The following is a 12767-nucleotide window of genomic DNA, read 5'->3' as shown; positions in this document are numbered from 1 at the left end:
GCTCAAATAAACTCTTAAAATTGTAATGTGTCTCAGTTTATCCTTTAATACAGCCCAACAATGTCATTTGTATCCAATTGGAGTGAGTTTGACCAAGACCTCCCTGATGGCCTTAGGACACTCTGTTCTCCTCTCACTGTTAAAAGATCACCGTCCTAAAGTAATGATTTGGTATAATATTCACTATCTAGAAGGTTTGAAGGCAGGGTACCCTCAGAGTGATTTAGAAGAAGGTTACTTTAATAATGCCCTTAAGAATAGGCTATATTGCAATATGATACACTTCATGGTTACTTAGGAAAAAATCAATCTTGAAAGAAAGCATGCATGGTTAGGCAGTTATTTTTCCATCAACCAGGATAACAGACACCACAAAGTGTTAGAAATACTGGCACCCTAAAATCATCAGATTTCTATACTGATGAGAGATTTGCATAAATCCCATTTGGGGCTAAATAAGCAACAGAGTGTTGATGCTGATGTTTGGGGACAGAAAGGATTCAGCTGAGTTGCTTTACCTATGTGAAACCATCAGGAGATCAGTCTGCAGTTGCTAAACACAACTTGAAAAACTGGTAGATTCAACAATCACAAAGTAGCAAATTCTATTTGCGTACCCAAGTTTCACTGATGCCTCCTACCTTTCATCAGCAAACGAGTACAATTAGAAGTAGTTGGGATGGAAAAGTAAGCACTGGGTTTATGTACTTCTACCTTGGGGAGTTGTGCAAATGCATTATTTCAAAGGTAAAGATCCAATGATCAGCCTGTTTTCAATTGGAGTCACTTTACTCTGCAAGCAAAGATGCCCATTATGTGAACTGTTAGCTCACTGGAAACGTGTACATCGAGAATGCTTATGTCTGTGTCTTCCTCTTTCTGACACAGTAACTCATCTGGGGGCACCAGCTACTCATGCATATTACTGTGATATCCCAGTATTTCTTACTGTACCACAGGCAAGCGTTTGTAATTTTTGCTTATTAACAGACTATTTGAAATGGAATATCTATACTGGCTAGTCTTCTGGGTCAAAATACTGAAGTGGCCTAAGGAGAAAGAAAGGTGGAAAGATTTTCCATATTAGCAGTTTGCAGTTGGAGCTCTTTTGATACCACTGGTATTTGGGGGTAATGGTGAACTCAGGAAAAGCTGCTGCCCTATATTAGAGAGAAACCAGACCAAAAGAGAACACCCCCGTATTTGATATAGGTCAGAGATTTAACATTGCATCTTCTTTGAAAATAAATTCACTAAAGTCTGTTTTGATCTCAATGATTTTGAGAGGTATGCATCAAAATGTAAAATATATAGAAAGTTATTGGGCAAAATTCCATTTCTTGACTATACTACATTGTTTGATCTCTCTGAATTCTCTCCCCGATTTTAAAGATGAGGAAACTGAGACCTGAGCAATTAAATGTGCTTCTCAGGGTCACAGAGATAGATATTTGTCACCTTCTGTGTTGAAGAGAGTGTGAGGGAGACTCTTTAAGTGTTATGAAAAATAAAGAATGTAGTATAAAGAATAGGTCAGAGTGCAGAAAGACTGATGTCATGCAGAGTCCAACAACAACAATAACAGCAACAACAATAACAGCAACAAAGCGTTTCCAGAAACTTAGGAAAATAATCTCCAGGAAAGGGGCACTGATTGGATATAAGGACATGAGAGTCATAGCTTTTCCAAGTCATCTCATTTATTAGCCTAAATAAAATTACCTAGTTTCTTGTTCACTTATCACTGGCCAAGAGGTGCTATTTCATAATAGAATATATTTTAGGCCTAACTTGCTTCCACTTGCAATACTATCCATAACTTGGAAAACCACGGGCCTTTGCTACTTGCCCATCATGCTTTGTGTTTTGGCAAAAACTGGAGTTACTGATTTTCGAGGTGCAGATCTGAAAACCCAATTCCCACTCTTGAGATAAAAACTTCATCAGGGTTTTTTAACAGAAATAATAAATTATTTTTTGTCTTCAAAATGCTGATTATTACTACTGATAAAGAGAAAGACATTAATGCCCATTCTCCCACCCTGAATGGTGGCTGTAATTCTATGACACCTTTTTCAATCGGTAAGAGAGCTTTCCATGACTTCGTATGTATGAAATCACAGTAGAGTTTAATTTCCATAGAAAATTATTTTTCATTACAAGAGCTCCATTTTCTGTCTATACAGTGAAAATGGGCAAGGAGAAACATGTAGAGCCAATAATAGACCTAATTATGGCTTTTCTAGGGAAGTAAAATGTAGCTACAACATGACTGCATTTATAAAGGCTCTTAAATCTCTTTAAATAGAACAAAATTAAGTAATTTACGAGAATTCTTTTTAAAGCAACTCTCAGATAACTTTAAAAGATAAGCACAACCTTCTATCTGTGGTACCGTCCCTTATTTTTAAAAACAAATATTTTGTTAATAAAAATACACCGGACGGGTAGGGAGACTGTAGTTTGGTGCTAGAATACATGAAGTTCAGATCTGACTTTACTACTCAGTAGTTGAATTCTCTTAGTATCCCTAAATTTTAATTTCCTTTTCTGGAAAACTGTAATAATAATGTCAGTGCTCAAATTGGAAGCTTTTTGTAAATTACTATTTGACATGATCTATGAAAATGTAATTTACACATTTATAGTTCAGTATGTTTTTAAGTGTACTATTGAATGTTATATATTTTTTAAAATACTGCAAACTGCCTCAAAATGATTTTAAAAATAAACAAAGAAATGCACTTTCTGATTACTTTATGGCTATCTGAAAACATTCTCTTGATAAGCCTTTGTAATTAAAATCACTAACTCGTTTCTTTGCTAAGGAGAAGCAATTTCAGGTTGTCAATATGCTGTGTTGTTTCTTACTGACTTTTAGATACGAAGTCAATATCCTGCCTATCACATTCCTATATGCCTAGTTACTCAGGTGCTATTGAGTAACTTCAATTCCTGTCACAGAAGAGCCACAGCCAGAAGGATGAATTCTCTTGAAGAGCAGCAACCATCAAGGCAAGAGGAGAATGCACATGAGTCTGAGGGGGTGGGCAAGGACACTTTCCGGGAAGGGACTCACCATTCAGCTCCATCACATGGAGGTCCTCAGAGTCCTATTATCCCCTTGTTCCCCATCGCTGACATGAACTCTCCAGACATGATCATTTGATGTCTGAAATATCCTTAGCCTATACCCTTTCTTCCCTCTCCCCATCACCTAAATTCAAGCCTTCCTTTCTCTCCTGAGTTATTGGGAGTTATTACCTCCAAACTTGCCTCTTACCAAACCAGTCATCACCACGCTACCAATTTGTGGTAAAAGAGCAAGCTGAATAAGTCACCCACTTGTTTAAAATTTTTGAATTGAATTCTCTTGTCTCAGAATAAAATCTGAACTCATTACCACTACATACAAGACCTTTAGAGGTCTTCTTCTGCTCCCTCGCCTACCCAGACAGTCTTTCCTCTGCACCTCGCCTGTGCCGCCTAATTAGGCATTCTCCCTTCTTCATCTGAATGTCTTTTCTAATCATGCTTTTGAAAAATTCTGTTAAGTTTTAAATGAACGAACAAATGGAAAGCAGAATCAGAGCTAGAAATTCAGAGAATAAGCTGTTAGTTGCCAGGGGGAAGGGGTGGGGGCATGGGCAAAATAAGAGAAGGGGAGCGGGAGATCTAGGCTTCCGGTTATGGAAGGAGTAAGTCATGGGGATGAAAAGTACAGCATAAATAAACAGTCAATGCTACTGTAATAGCCTCGTGTGGCATCACATGGTAGCTATACTTGTGATAAGCATACATCACATGTAGAGAAGTTCGATCACTATGCTGCACGCCTGACACTAACATAACATTGTGTCACCTACATCCAAATAAATATGGTTTTAAAAAAGGGTAAGCTTTATCAGAATGTTAATTACATACCATATAATCAGCACATTTAAAGTGTACAAGTCAATGGATTTTACTACATTCACGGGCTTCTGCAGCCAACACCACAGGCAATTTCAGAATATTTCACCACCTCAATAGAAGCCCTGTATCCTCTTGCCATCATGTCCCCCACATCACACAATCTCTCTTTTCCTCTCCAGCCCTAAACATTCACTAATTTACCTGACGTCTCCATAGATTTGCTGTCTTGGGTATTCCATTTAAGTGGAATGAACTTCCCATATGTGAACTTTTATGACTGGCTTCTTTCACTTTGTATAAAATTACTGTCAGTGATACAGAATTACATTAATATTGGTACTATATTCCTTTTCATGGCTGAGTAATAGTCCATTCTCTGAATACATCATTTTGTTTTATCAGTTACTCATCAGTAGATGGACATTTGACTGGATTTTACCTTTTGGCTACTATGAATACTCCTGCTGTAAGCATCTTTGGGTGTGAACACCTGTTTTCATTTCTTTTGCATGTACTTGAGATTAGAATTTCTGGGCCATATGGTAACTCTATGTTTCACCATTTGAGAAATTGCCAGGCTGTTTTCCAAAGAGGATGCATCATTTTAAAAATCCCACCACCAGTGTAAAAGCGTTCTAATTTTCCTACACCCTTGCCAATAGCTGTTATTATTTGACTTTTTAATTCTAGCTATCCTAGTTCAAGTGAAGTAACATCTTTGATCTGCGTTTCCCTGAAGATTAAAGATATCAAGGATCTTTTCATGTGAATATTGTCCATTTGTATATCTTCCTCACATAAAGGTCTCTTCAGATCCTTAAAATTGTTTTCTCTTATTATGGACTTGTAAGGGTTATTTGCATTCTGCACTCAAGCCCCTTTTCAGATATATGATTTGCAAACATTCTCTCACATTTGGTGGTGAGCCTTCTTACTTTACTAACAGTGCCCTTTGAAGTACAAAACTGTTTCATTTTGATGTAACCCAATGTATCTATTTTCATGGTTGTGGTTTCTGTTCTTGCTGTCATCTTTAAGAATATTTTGACAAATCTGAGATCAGGAATATTAATCCGATGTTTGTTTTTTCCTGAGAATTTATAGGTTTAGTGCAGGATCCACTTTCAGGTACTTTTGCATATTGTGTTTATATCTATTTGTCTCAGCGCCATTGCTGAAAGACTACTCATTCCCCATAGAATGGTCTTGGTAGCCTTGTAAAAACTCAATTGAACACATGGTTTTATTTCTAGAATCTTAACTCTATTCCATTGATTATATGTCTATATTTGTACCAATACCACAGTGTCTTGATTACTGTCGTTTTATAGTAAAATATGAAATTGGGGATTCCACATTCTCCTACTTTATTCTTTTTATTCAAGATTGATTTGGCTATTTTGTACCCCTTAAAATTCCTTATGAAATTTTATAATCGGCTTTCAGTTTATACAAAGAAGTCAACTGGAGTTTCAATAGTATTGCACTGAATCTGTATCTTAATTTGGGGAATATTGCCATCTTATGATAAGTTTTCTGTTCCGTGAGATTTTTTTCCATTTAATTTGATCTCTAGTATGATTCGGCAATGTTTTATAGTTCTCTGTGTATACATTTGCATTCTCTTAGTGAAATTTATTTCTAAGTATTTTTTTTCTTTTTAATGCTACTGTACATGGAATTATACAGTATTAAGCTTTAAGACTGTTTATATTGCATGTATGTAGAAAAGCATTTGATTATTCATATTGATCTTATATCCTGCAAACTTGAAGGGCTTGTTTATGCTTTTAATTATCTTTGCATGGACTTTATATGACAGGTCACATCATCTGCAAACAGAGATAGATTTACTTCTTCCTTTTGAAAATAAGTTTTTTTTTTTCTTTCTTTCTCTTACCTAATACTCTGGAAATAAACTACAGTAAAATGTTGAATAGCAGTGATTAGAGTGGACATTTTTGTCTTATTCCTGAACTCAGAGGGAAAGCCTCCTATCTTTCACAATTAAATACATGAAGCTAGCTTAGGATTTTCATAGATACCCTTCATCAGGTTGAAGGTGTTTCCTTCTACAGGCATACCTTGGAGATATTGTGGGTGCAGCTCCAGAGCACTGCGGTAAAGTAGATATTGCAATAAAGTGAGTCAAATCATTTTTTCGGTTTCCCAGTACTCGTAAAAGTTAGGTTTACACTATGCCATAATCTGTTAGGTATGCAATAGTATTGTGTCTTAAAAAACAATGTACATTTCCTATTTTAAAAGTACTTTATCGCTAAAACAAAATGCTAACTATCACCTCAACTTTAGCAAGTCATAATCTTTTTTTCTCGGGAAGGATCTCGCCTCACTGTTGATAGCTGCTGACTGATAAAGGTGGTGGTTGTTGAAGGCTGGCGTGGCTGTGATTTCTTAAAATAAGCCAACAAAATTTGCCTCATCAATTGGCTCTTCCTTTCACAAATGATATCTCTGTAGCAGGGAATACTGTTCCATCACATTTTACCCACAGTACATCTCCTTTCAAAACTGGGGTCAAATCCTCTCAAACCCTGCAGCTGCTTTATCAACTAAGTTCATGTAATACTGTAAATCCTTTGTTGTCATTTCATCAGTCTTCACAGCATCTTCACTGGGAGTAGATTCCACCTCAAGGAACCGCTTACTTTGCGCATCCCTAAGAAACAACTCCTCATCCGTAAAAGTTTGATCATGAGATTGCAGCCATTCAGACACATCTTCAGGCTCCACTTCTAGTCCTCTGGCTGTTTCCTCCATCTCTGCATTCAGAACACATTAAATATTTACCAGTTAAGTTTGCTGTATTATATGGACTGGTTTGTGGCACCCTAACCCAGTCACCATAACATCAAAGATAACTGCTCACCATCACAAATGTAATAATGAAAATGTTTGAAATGTTGTGGGAATTACCAAAATGTGACACAAAGACACGAAGTGGGCAAATGCTTTTGGGAAACGGTGTCAATAGATTTTCTCGATGCAGTAGTGCCACAAACCTTCAATTTGTTAAAAGCCACAGTATTTGCAAAGTATTGGACAGAGTCCAATAAACCTTCAATTTGTTAAAAACCACAGTATTTGCAAAGTATTGGACAGAGTCCAATAAACGAGGCGTGCCTATATTCCAGTTTGTTGAGTGTTTTTGTCAAAAAGGGCACACGGTTTTGTCGAATGCCTCTTCTACACCAATTTTGTATTTCTGAGATAAATCCCACTTGGCCATTATGTATAATTCTTTTTATGTTTCTAGATTCAGTTTAATAGTATTTTATTGTGGGTTTTGGAATCCATATTCATAAAAGATACTGCTCTATGGCATCCTTTGAAGTCTTTGTCTAGTTTTTGATATTACAGTAGTGCTGGCCTCATAGAATGAGATTGAAAGTGTTCTCTCTGCTTCTATTCACAGGAGAGTTTACAATGTTGGTGTTACTTCTTCCTTAATTGATGGGGAAGCTGTCTGGATATGAGCTTTCCTTTAATGGTTACTAACTCAATCTCCTTAGTTGTTTTTAGACAATAATCAATTCAGATCATCTATATCTTCTGGAGCCATACAATTATTCATAGCATTTTTTTCATAATGCTCTTCATTTCTTTAAAGTTAGCCGTAATATATATATATATATATATATATATATATATATATCCAAGCAAGCTAAAGTTTTGTGAGTTTTTCTGCTCTTGTCAGAGTCAGCTTTTGTTTTTATTGATATTCTCTATTATTTTTCTATTATCTATTCAATGTCCACTCTAATAAATTTTATTTCTTTTCTTTAGGTGACTTTTGTTTTCTTTCTCCAGGTTCCTAAGGTAAAAGGTTAGGTTATTGATGTAAGATATTTATTCTTTCTTTATGTAAGCACTAAGGTATAAATTTCCCTCTAAGCACTGCTTTAGCAGCATCCCAGAAGTTTTTGTATGTTTTGATATGTTGTGTCTTCATTTTCATTCATCTCAAAAGTATTTTCGCATTTTCCTTTGATTTCTTATTTGACCTATTCATTTTTATATACGAAGTGCACTTTAATTTTTTTTTTTTTGTACTGGTTCTTTATTTTTGAGAGAGAGAGAGAGTACAAGTGGGAGAAGGACAGAGAGAAAGGGATTCAGAATCCAAAGCAGGCTCTGGGCTCTGTGCTGTCAGCAAAGAGCCTGATGTGAGGCTTGAACTCACAAACCGTGAGATCATCACCTCAGTTGAAGTCAGATGCTTAACTGACTGAACCACCCAGGTGCCCCTGAAGTACACTTTTAATTGCTTACATATTTATAAGTTTCCAACTTCTTTCTGTTTTTGATTTTTAATTTCATTTCATTGCAGTCAGACAACATATCTGGTTTTATTTCTATTGTTTTCAACTTATTGAGGTTTATTTTACAGCCCAGAAGGTGGTCTATCCTGGAAAGTGCTCCATGCGCCCTTGAGAACACTGTGCATTCTGGGATCGTTGGGTACTGTGTCCTTTATATGTCTTTTACGTTTACTTGGTTTATAGTGTTATTCAATAGTCTATTTCCTTGCTGATCATTTTCCTTGTCATTCTGTTCATTATTAAAAGTGAGATACTGAAGTCTCCAAATATGATTGTTTAATTTTCTATTTCTCCCTTCATTTCTGTCATTGTTGTTTCAATCATTCTGCTTCTCTATTAATTAGTTCCACATATGGTTGTAATTGTTGTATTTACCCCAGGGATAAACCCTATTTCACAGTGAATGATCCTTTTAATGTGCTGCTGATTTTGGTTTGCTAGTATTTTTTTTCCAGTTTTCCTCAAACTGATTTCTAGTTTCATGCCACTGTGGTTAGTATGATTTCAATCTTAAATTTGCTAAGACTTGTTTTGTGGCCAAAATATGGTCTATCCTAGAAAATGTTGCATGCACCCTTGAGTCATATGTGTACTCTGCTTTTGGATGGAATTCTTTGTATATGTTTGTTAGAGTCCATTTGGTATATAGTGTTCAAATCTTGTTTCCTTATTGATTCTCTGCCTGGGTGATCCATTGTTAAGAGTGGAATATTAAGTCTCCAGCTGTTAACTGTATTACTGTTTATTTCTGTTTATATCTCTGCTAATTTTTGCTTTATATTTTTAGGTGCCTGATTTTGGCTCACAAATATTTATAATTATTGTCTTCTTGACACATTGGGAACTTTACCATTTATATAGTAGCATTCTTTGTCTCTTTTTTACCATTTTTAGTTGAAAGCATATTTTGTCTGGTATAAGTATAGTTATCCCTGCATTTTTTCCCCTTTTGGTTACCATTTTCTTGAAATCTCTTTTTCCATTTCTTTACTCTCTGTCTACGTGTATCTTTAAGGCTAAAGTGAGTCTCTTATGGGCAGAATATTATTGGATTCTTTTTATCTACTTAACCATTTTATGTCTTTTAATTAGCTAATTTAATCCATTTATGTCTAAAGTAATTATTGATAGGTAAGGACTTACTATTGTCATTTTGTTGTTTCCTGGTTGTTTTGTAGATTCATTGTTCTTCGCTTTTTAACCTGCTGTCATTTTTAGTGTTTTGATGTCTTTGATATCAGTAGACTTCAAGTTCTTTATTATGTCTGTTTGTGTAATTGCTACAGGATTTTCCGTTGTGATGTTACCATAAGACCTACATAAAATATCTTGAACTTATACCATCTTATTTAATACTAATAACAATGTAACTTCAATTAATGCATAACCTTTAGACTTTTACTTCTTCTCTTCCTCACATTTTAGTTATTGGTATTACATGTTTGCTTTTTTTATACATTCTATAACTAATAGATTATTGCAGCTAGGGTTATTTTTGTTGCATTCTTTTTAAAAAATCTTTCAACTAGATTTTTAAGTGAATTATGCACCATTATATTGAAGATCTAACTATGACCATATACTTATCATTACCCAGTGAGATTTATATTCCTTTCTAGGGTTTTATAATGTTAATTAGCATTCTTTCACTTCTATTTAAAGAACTTCTTCAGCATTTCTTGTAAGGATGGTCTGGTACCAAGAAACTCCCTCAACTTTAGTTTGAGATCTCCCTCCTTCATTTCTGAAAGGGCAGTTTCACTGTGTATAAATTTTTTGATTGACAGCTATTTTCTTTCAATATTTTGAATATGTCATTTCATTCCATTCTAACCTGAAAATTTTCTGTTGAGAAAACTGCCAGTGTTCTTATGTAGGTTCCCTTTTATGTAACTTCTCTTTTTTTCTCTTGCTGCTCCTTACAATTCTTTGTCTGTGACTTTTGGCAATTTAAGTGTATTGTGTCTTGGTGTTGCTCTATTCATTTCAACCTATTTAGGGCCTTTTAGGTCTCATGGACCTGGATACACATTTCTCTATCCAGGCTTAAGATATTTTCAGCTGTTATGGCTTTAAATGTACTTTGGTCACTTTCTTTTTTCCTACTCTTTTTGAAATTCACATAATGCATTTTTTTTTTACTATGTCTCATAATTCCTATAGGCATTCTTCACTCTTTTCTCTCTTTGTTTCTCTTTACTCCTCTGATGTGGTAATTTACAATGCCCTCTGATCCGGGTCACTGATTCTTTCTTCCAAACGGTCAAATCTACTTTTGGAACTATATTCAGTTATTCATTTCAGTAGTGTATTTTTTTAATTCTAGATTTATGGATTTTTGTTTTTTGTTTGGATAGTTGCTATTTCCTTGTCAAACTTCTTGTTTTGTTCATGAATCATTTACCTAATTTTGCTTGGGGAAAATGTGCTTTCTTGTAGCTCACTAAACTTTGTTAAGGGGCTTATCCCTGAATTCTTTGTCTGACAGTTCATAGATCTCTATTTCTTAGGGTCGGTTATTGAAGCTTTATTAGTTTTCTTCGATTGTCCCATATTTACCTGATGATTCATGACCCTTGATTTCTTATGTTGATATCTGCATATTTGAGTAATTGTGCTCCTTTTCCAGACTTTATAGATTTGTTCTGGCAGAGACCATTCTTCACCCAAACACTCAACTCAGTTTGGGTTTCTGGGTGTGTCTGATGGTAATGTCCTTGGGCAGGTAAGACTTGCTAGTATGGTCTATTTTGGGGCAAGACGAACGTTTGAGCTCTGAGGATGGGCATGGGCTGGGGGGGGGGGAGGATGTGCCTCTGCTGAGAACAGTTGGATAGAAATTCTGTCTTGGTTCTCTAACCAAGTAAGGCTGTGGGATGGGCTCTGTGGCTGCCTGGTTTCTCTGGCCAGGCTTACCATGTGGTTGAGACTGCGTAACATATTAGTAACAGACAGGGGTATGAATTAGCTTCCCTGCCTTAGCAGGGAAGCAAGACAGGATCCATGACCTGCATAGCTCTTTGTTTGGGTACCTGAATCAGGCCAGAGTATTCATTGAATTCCCTGGTCAGGTGAGACAACAAGACTTGTTCTGTAATGGGGGAAGCCAAGGGCTGTGATCGCTGTTCAAGTGCCACTGTCTGTAGGGCTGTTGAATTGGCTGTGTGCTCTGGTTATGTTCCTTGGCCTTGGGCTGAAGGCTATACTCAGCAATGAATGAGGCTATGAATTAGATTTCCTTCTTGGCAGCAGCAAGGGAAACAGCTCTAACATCAGTAAACCTCTTTGTTGTTTTAAGCCAACATGCACCCCAAGTTTCATAGCCAAATGGGGCCACTGGATTTGTTTTGCAAATTATTGGTTCTGTCTGCCTTTCTCTAGAATTGTGCATTGTTGGGCTGTACTGCTTCTAGGAGTTCTACTAGCCTTTCTGGTCAGGTGGAACTGGAAAACATCTCCACAATGGGTGGGGCTATGTCTAGACTCCCTTGCTTGAAAAGGAAGGACAGGGGCCACTCCAGGTTACTTTCAATTTCCCAAACAGGCTCTCCTCTTGGAAAGGCCTGATGACCACCCTTAGCCTTGCCTATGAATTAATCTCTATACCTGTGCATAGCACAGGACGCCTCCATGCCAAGGTTTTGCTCTATGAGTGATCACCTTTTCCCATCAGCCTCTGGGCTCTAGGGCTGCTCACTCCGCTTCCAGAGGTTGTCTTCATTCCTCCTGATCAGATGAGGCTGGAAGACACTCTCCCTAGCAGGTAGGGCCATGACTCCATTCCTTGCCTGAGCATGGGAAATGGGGCTCTGGTGCTGGCAAACCTCCTTGTCTGAGGATTAGGAAGATCTGTACCTCACCGAGTTCCCTGGTCAGAATGCATCCTCAACTTGGTTCTGTAGATAAGCCAAGCCTCTGGCTGGGATGACTCCTTAGGCTCTGCAGATGGGAACTCAGCTCACCAAGATCCATGTGTTTGTTGGTTGTCGGTTGTTGCAGTCTCTTACCTTTATCACAGACAGATACTCAGTGGTTGAGCCCTACTGGTTTTCCTGCCATCCCTGTGGGGTGAGATCAGAACAGGTGCTCCTACAAATTGACCCCATTGTTGGAGGAGGGGGCGAATTGTCCCTTATGGGCAATCTTTTTGCCTGGAGGACACAGAGGCTCAGGGGAGGACGCTCTGTGTGGTTGTGGACTATCTTGGGGGAGACGCAAGGCAGTCAGCATGTAGCCGTTTCTTACCCTTCCAGTCTATTTGGGCTCTGAGGTGCAGGGGCTCCATCATCCTCACCCACTGATGCTAGGATTCTCTCAGTGATGTCTTGCTCATAAATAGGTGATAGTTATTCTTCTTGTGAGAGGGAGTGAAGTAAGGAACAACCTGTGTCACCATTTTAGTGACCTTGCTCTACAGTTCACGGCATTTTAGGTCAAAATGGTGTTCTAGGAACGAGTCATTGGCTCTGAAGATGCTAATTATGATGTAAAGAGAGGATTCATGGCACA

General features: G+C 37.2%; 1 protein-coding gene across 1 annotated transcript; it reads right to left on the bottom strand.

The window, feature by feature from the left end:
* Positions 1-5265: 5265 nt before the first annotated feature.
* Positions 5266-12700, bottom strand: LOC122234965 (tigger transposable element-derived protein 1-like). The gene is made up of 2 exons (XM_042973200.1): positions 12504-12700; positions 5266-6698 (listed from the first exon to the last, which is right to left on the bottom strand). Exons 1-2 carry the CDS (start codon positions 12544-12546, stop codon positions 6454-6456), a joined length of 288 nt encoding a protein of 95 aa, XP_042829134.1. The 5' UTR covers positions 12547-12700; the 3' UTR covers positions 5266-6453.
* Between the last annotated feature and the right edge of the window lie 67 nt (positions 12701-12767).

The sequence above is a fragment of the Panthera tigris genome, chromosome F2 (assembly GCF_018350195.1).
Source record: "Panthera tigris isolate Pti1 chromosome F2, P.tigris_Pti1_mat1.1, whole genome shotgun sequence".
In the NCBI taxonomy this organism is placed as follows: Eukaryota; Metazoa; Chordata; class Mammalia; order Carnivora; family Felidae; genus Panthera; species Panthera tigris.
This window is presented reverse-complemented; position numbering and strand designations above follow the sequence as displayed.

Excerpts from the sequence above, each read along its gene's own strand:
- LOC122234965 (XM_042973200.1), bottom strand. The coding sequence starts at position 12,546 with ATGATGGAGCCCCTGCACCTCAGAGCCCAAATAGACTGGAAGG. Across the intron at positions 6,699-12,503 it reads AGCCCAAATAGACTGGAAGG|AGATGGAGGAAACAGCCAGA; the intron begins GTAAGAAACGGC and ends TTCTGAATGCAG.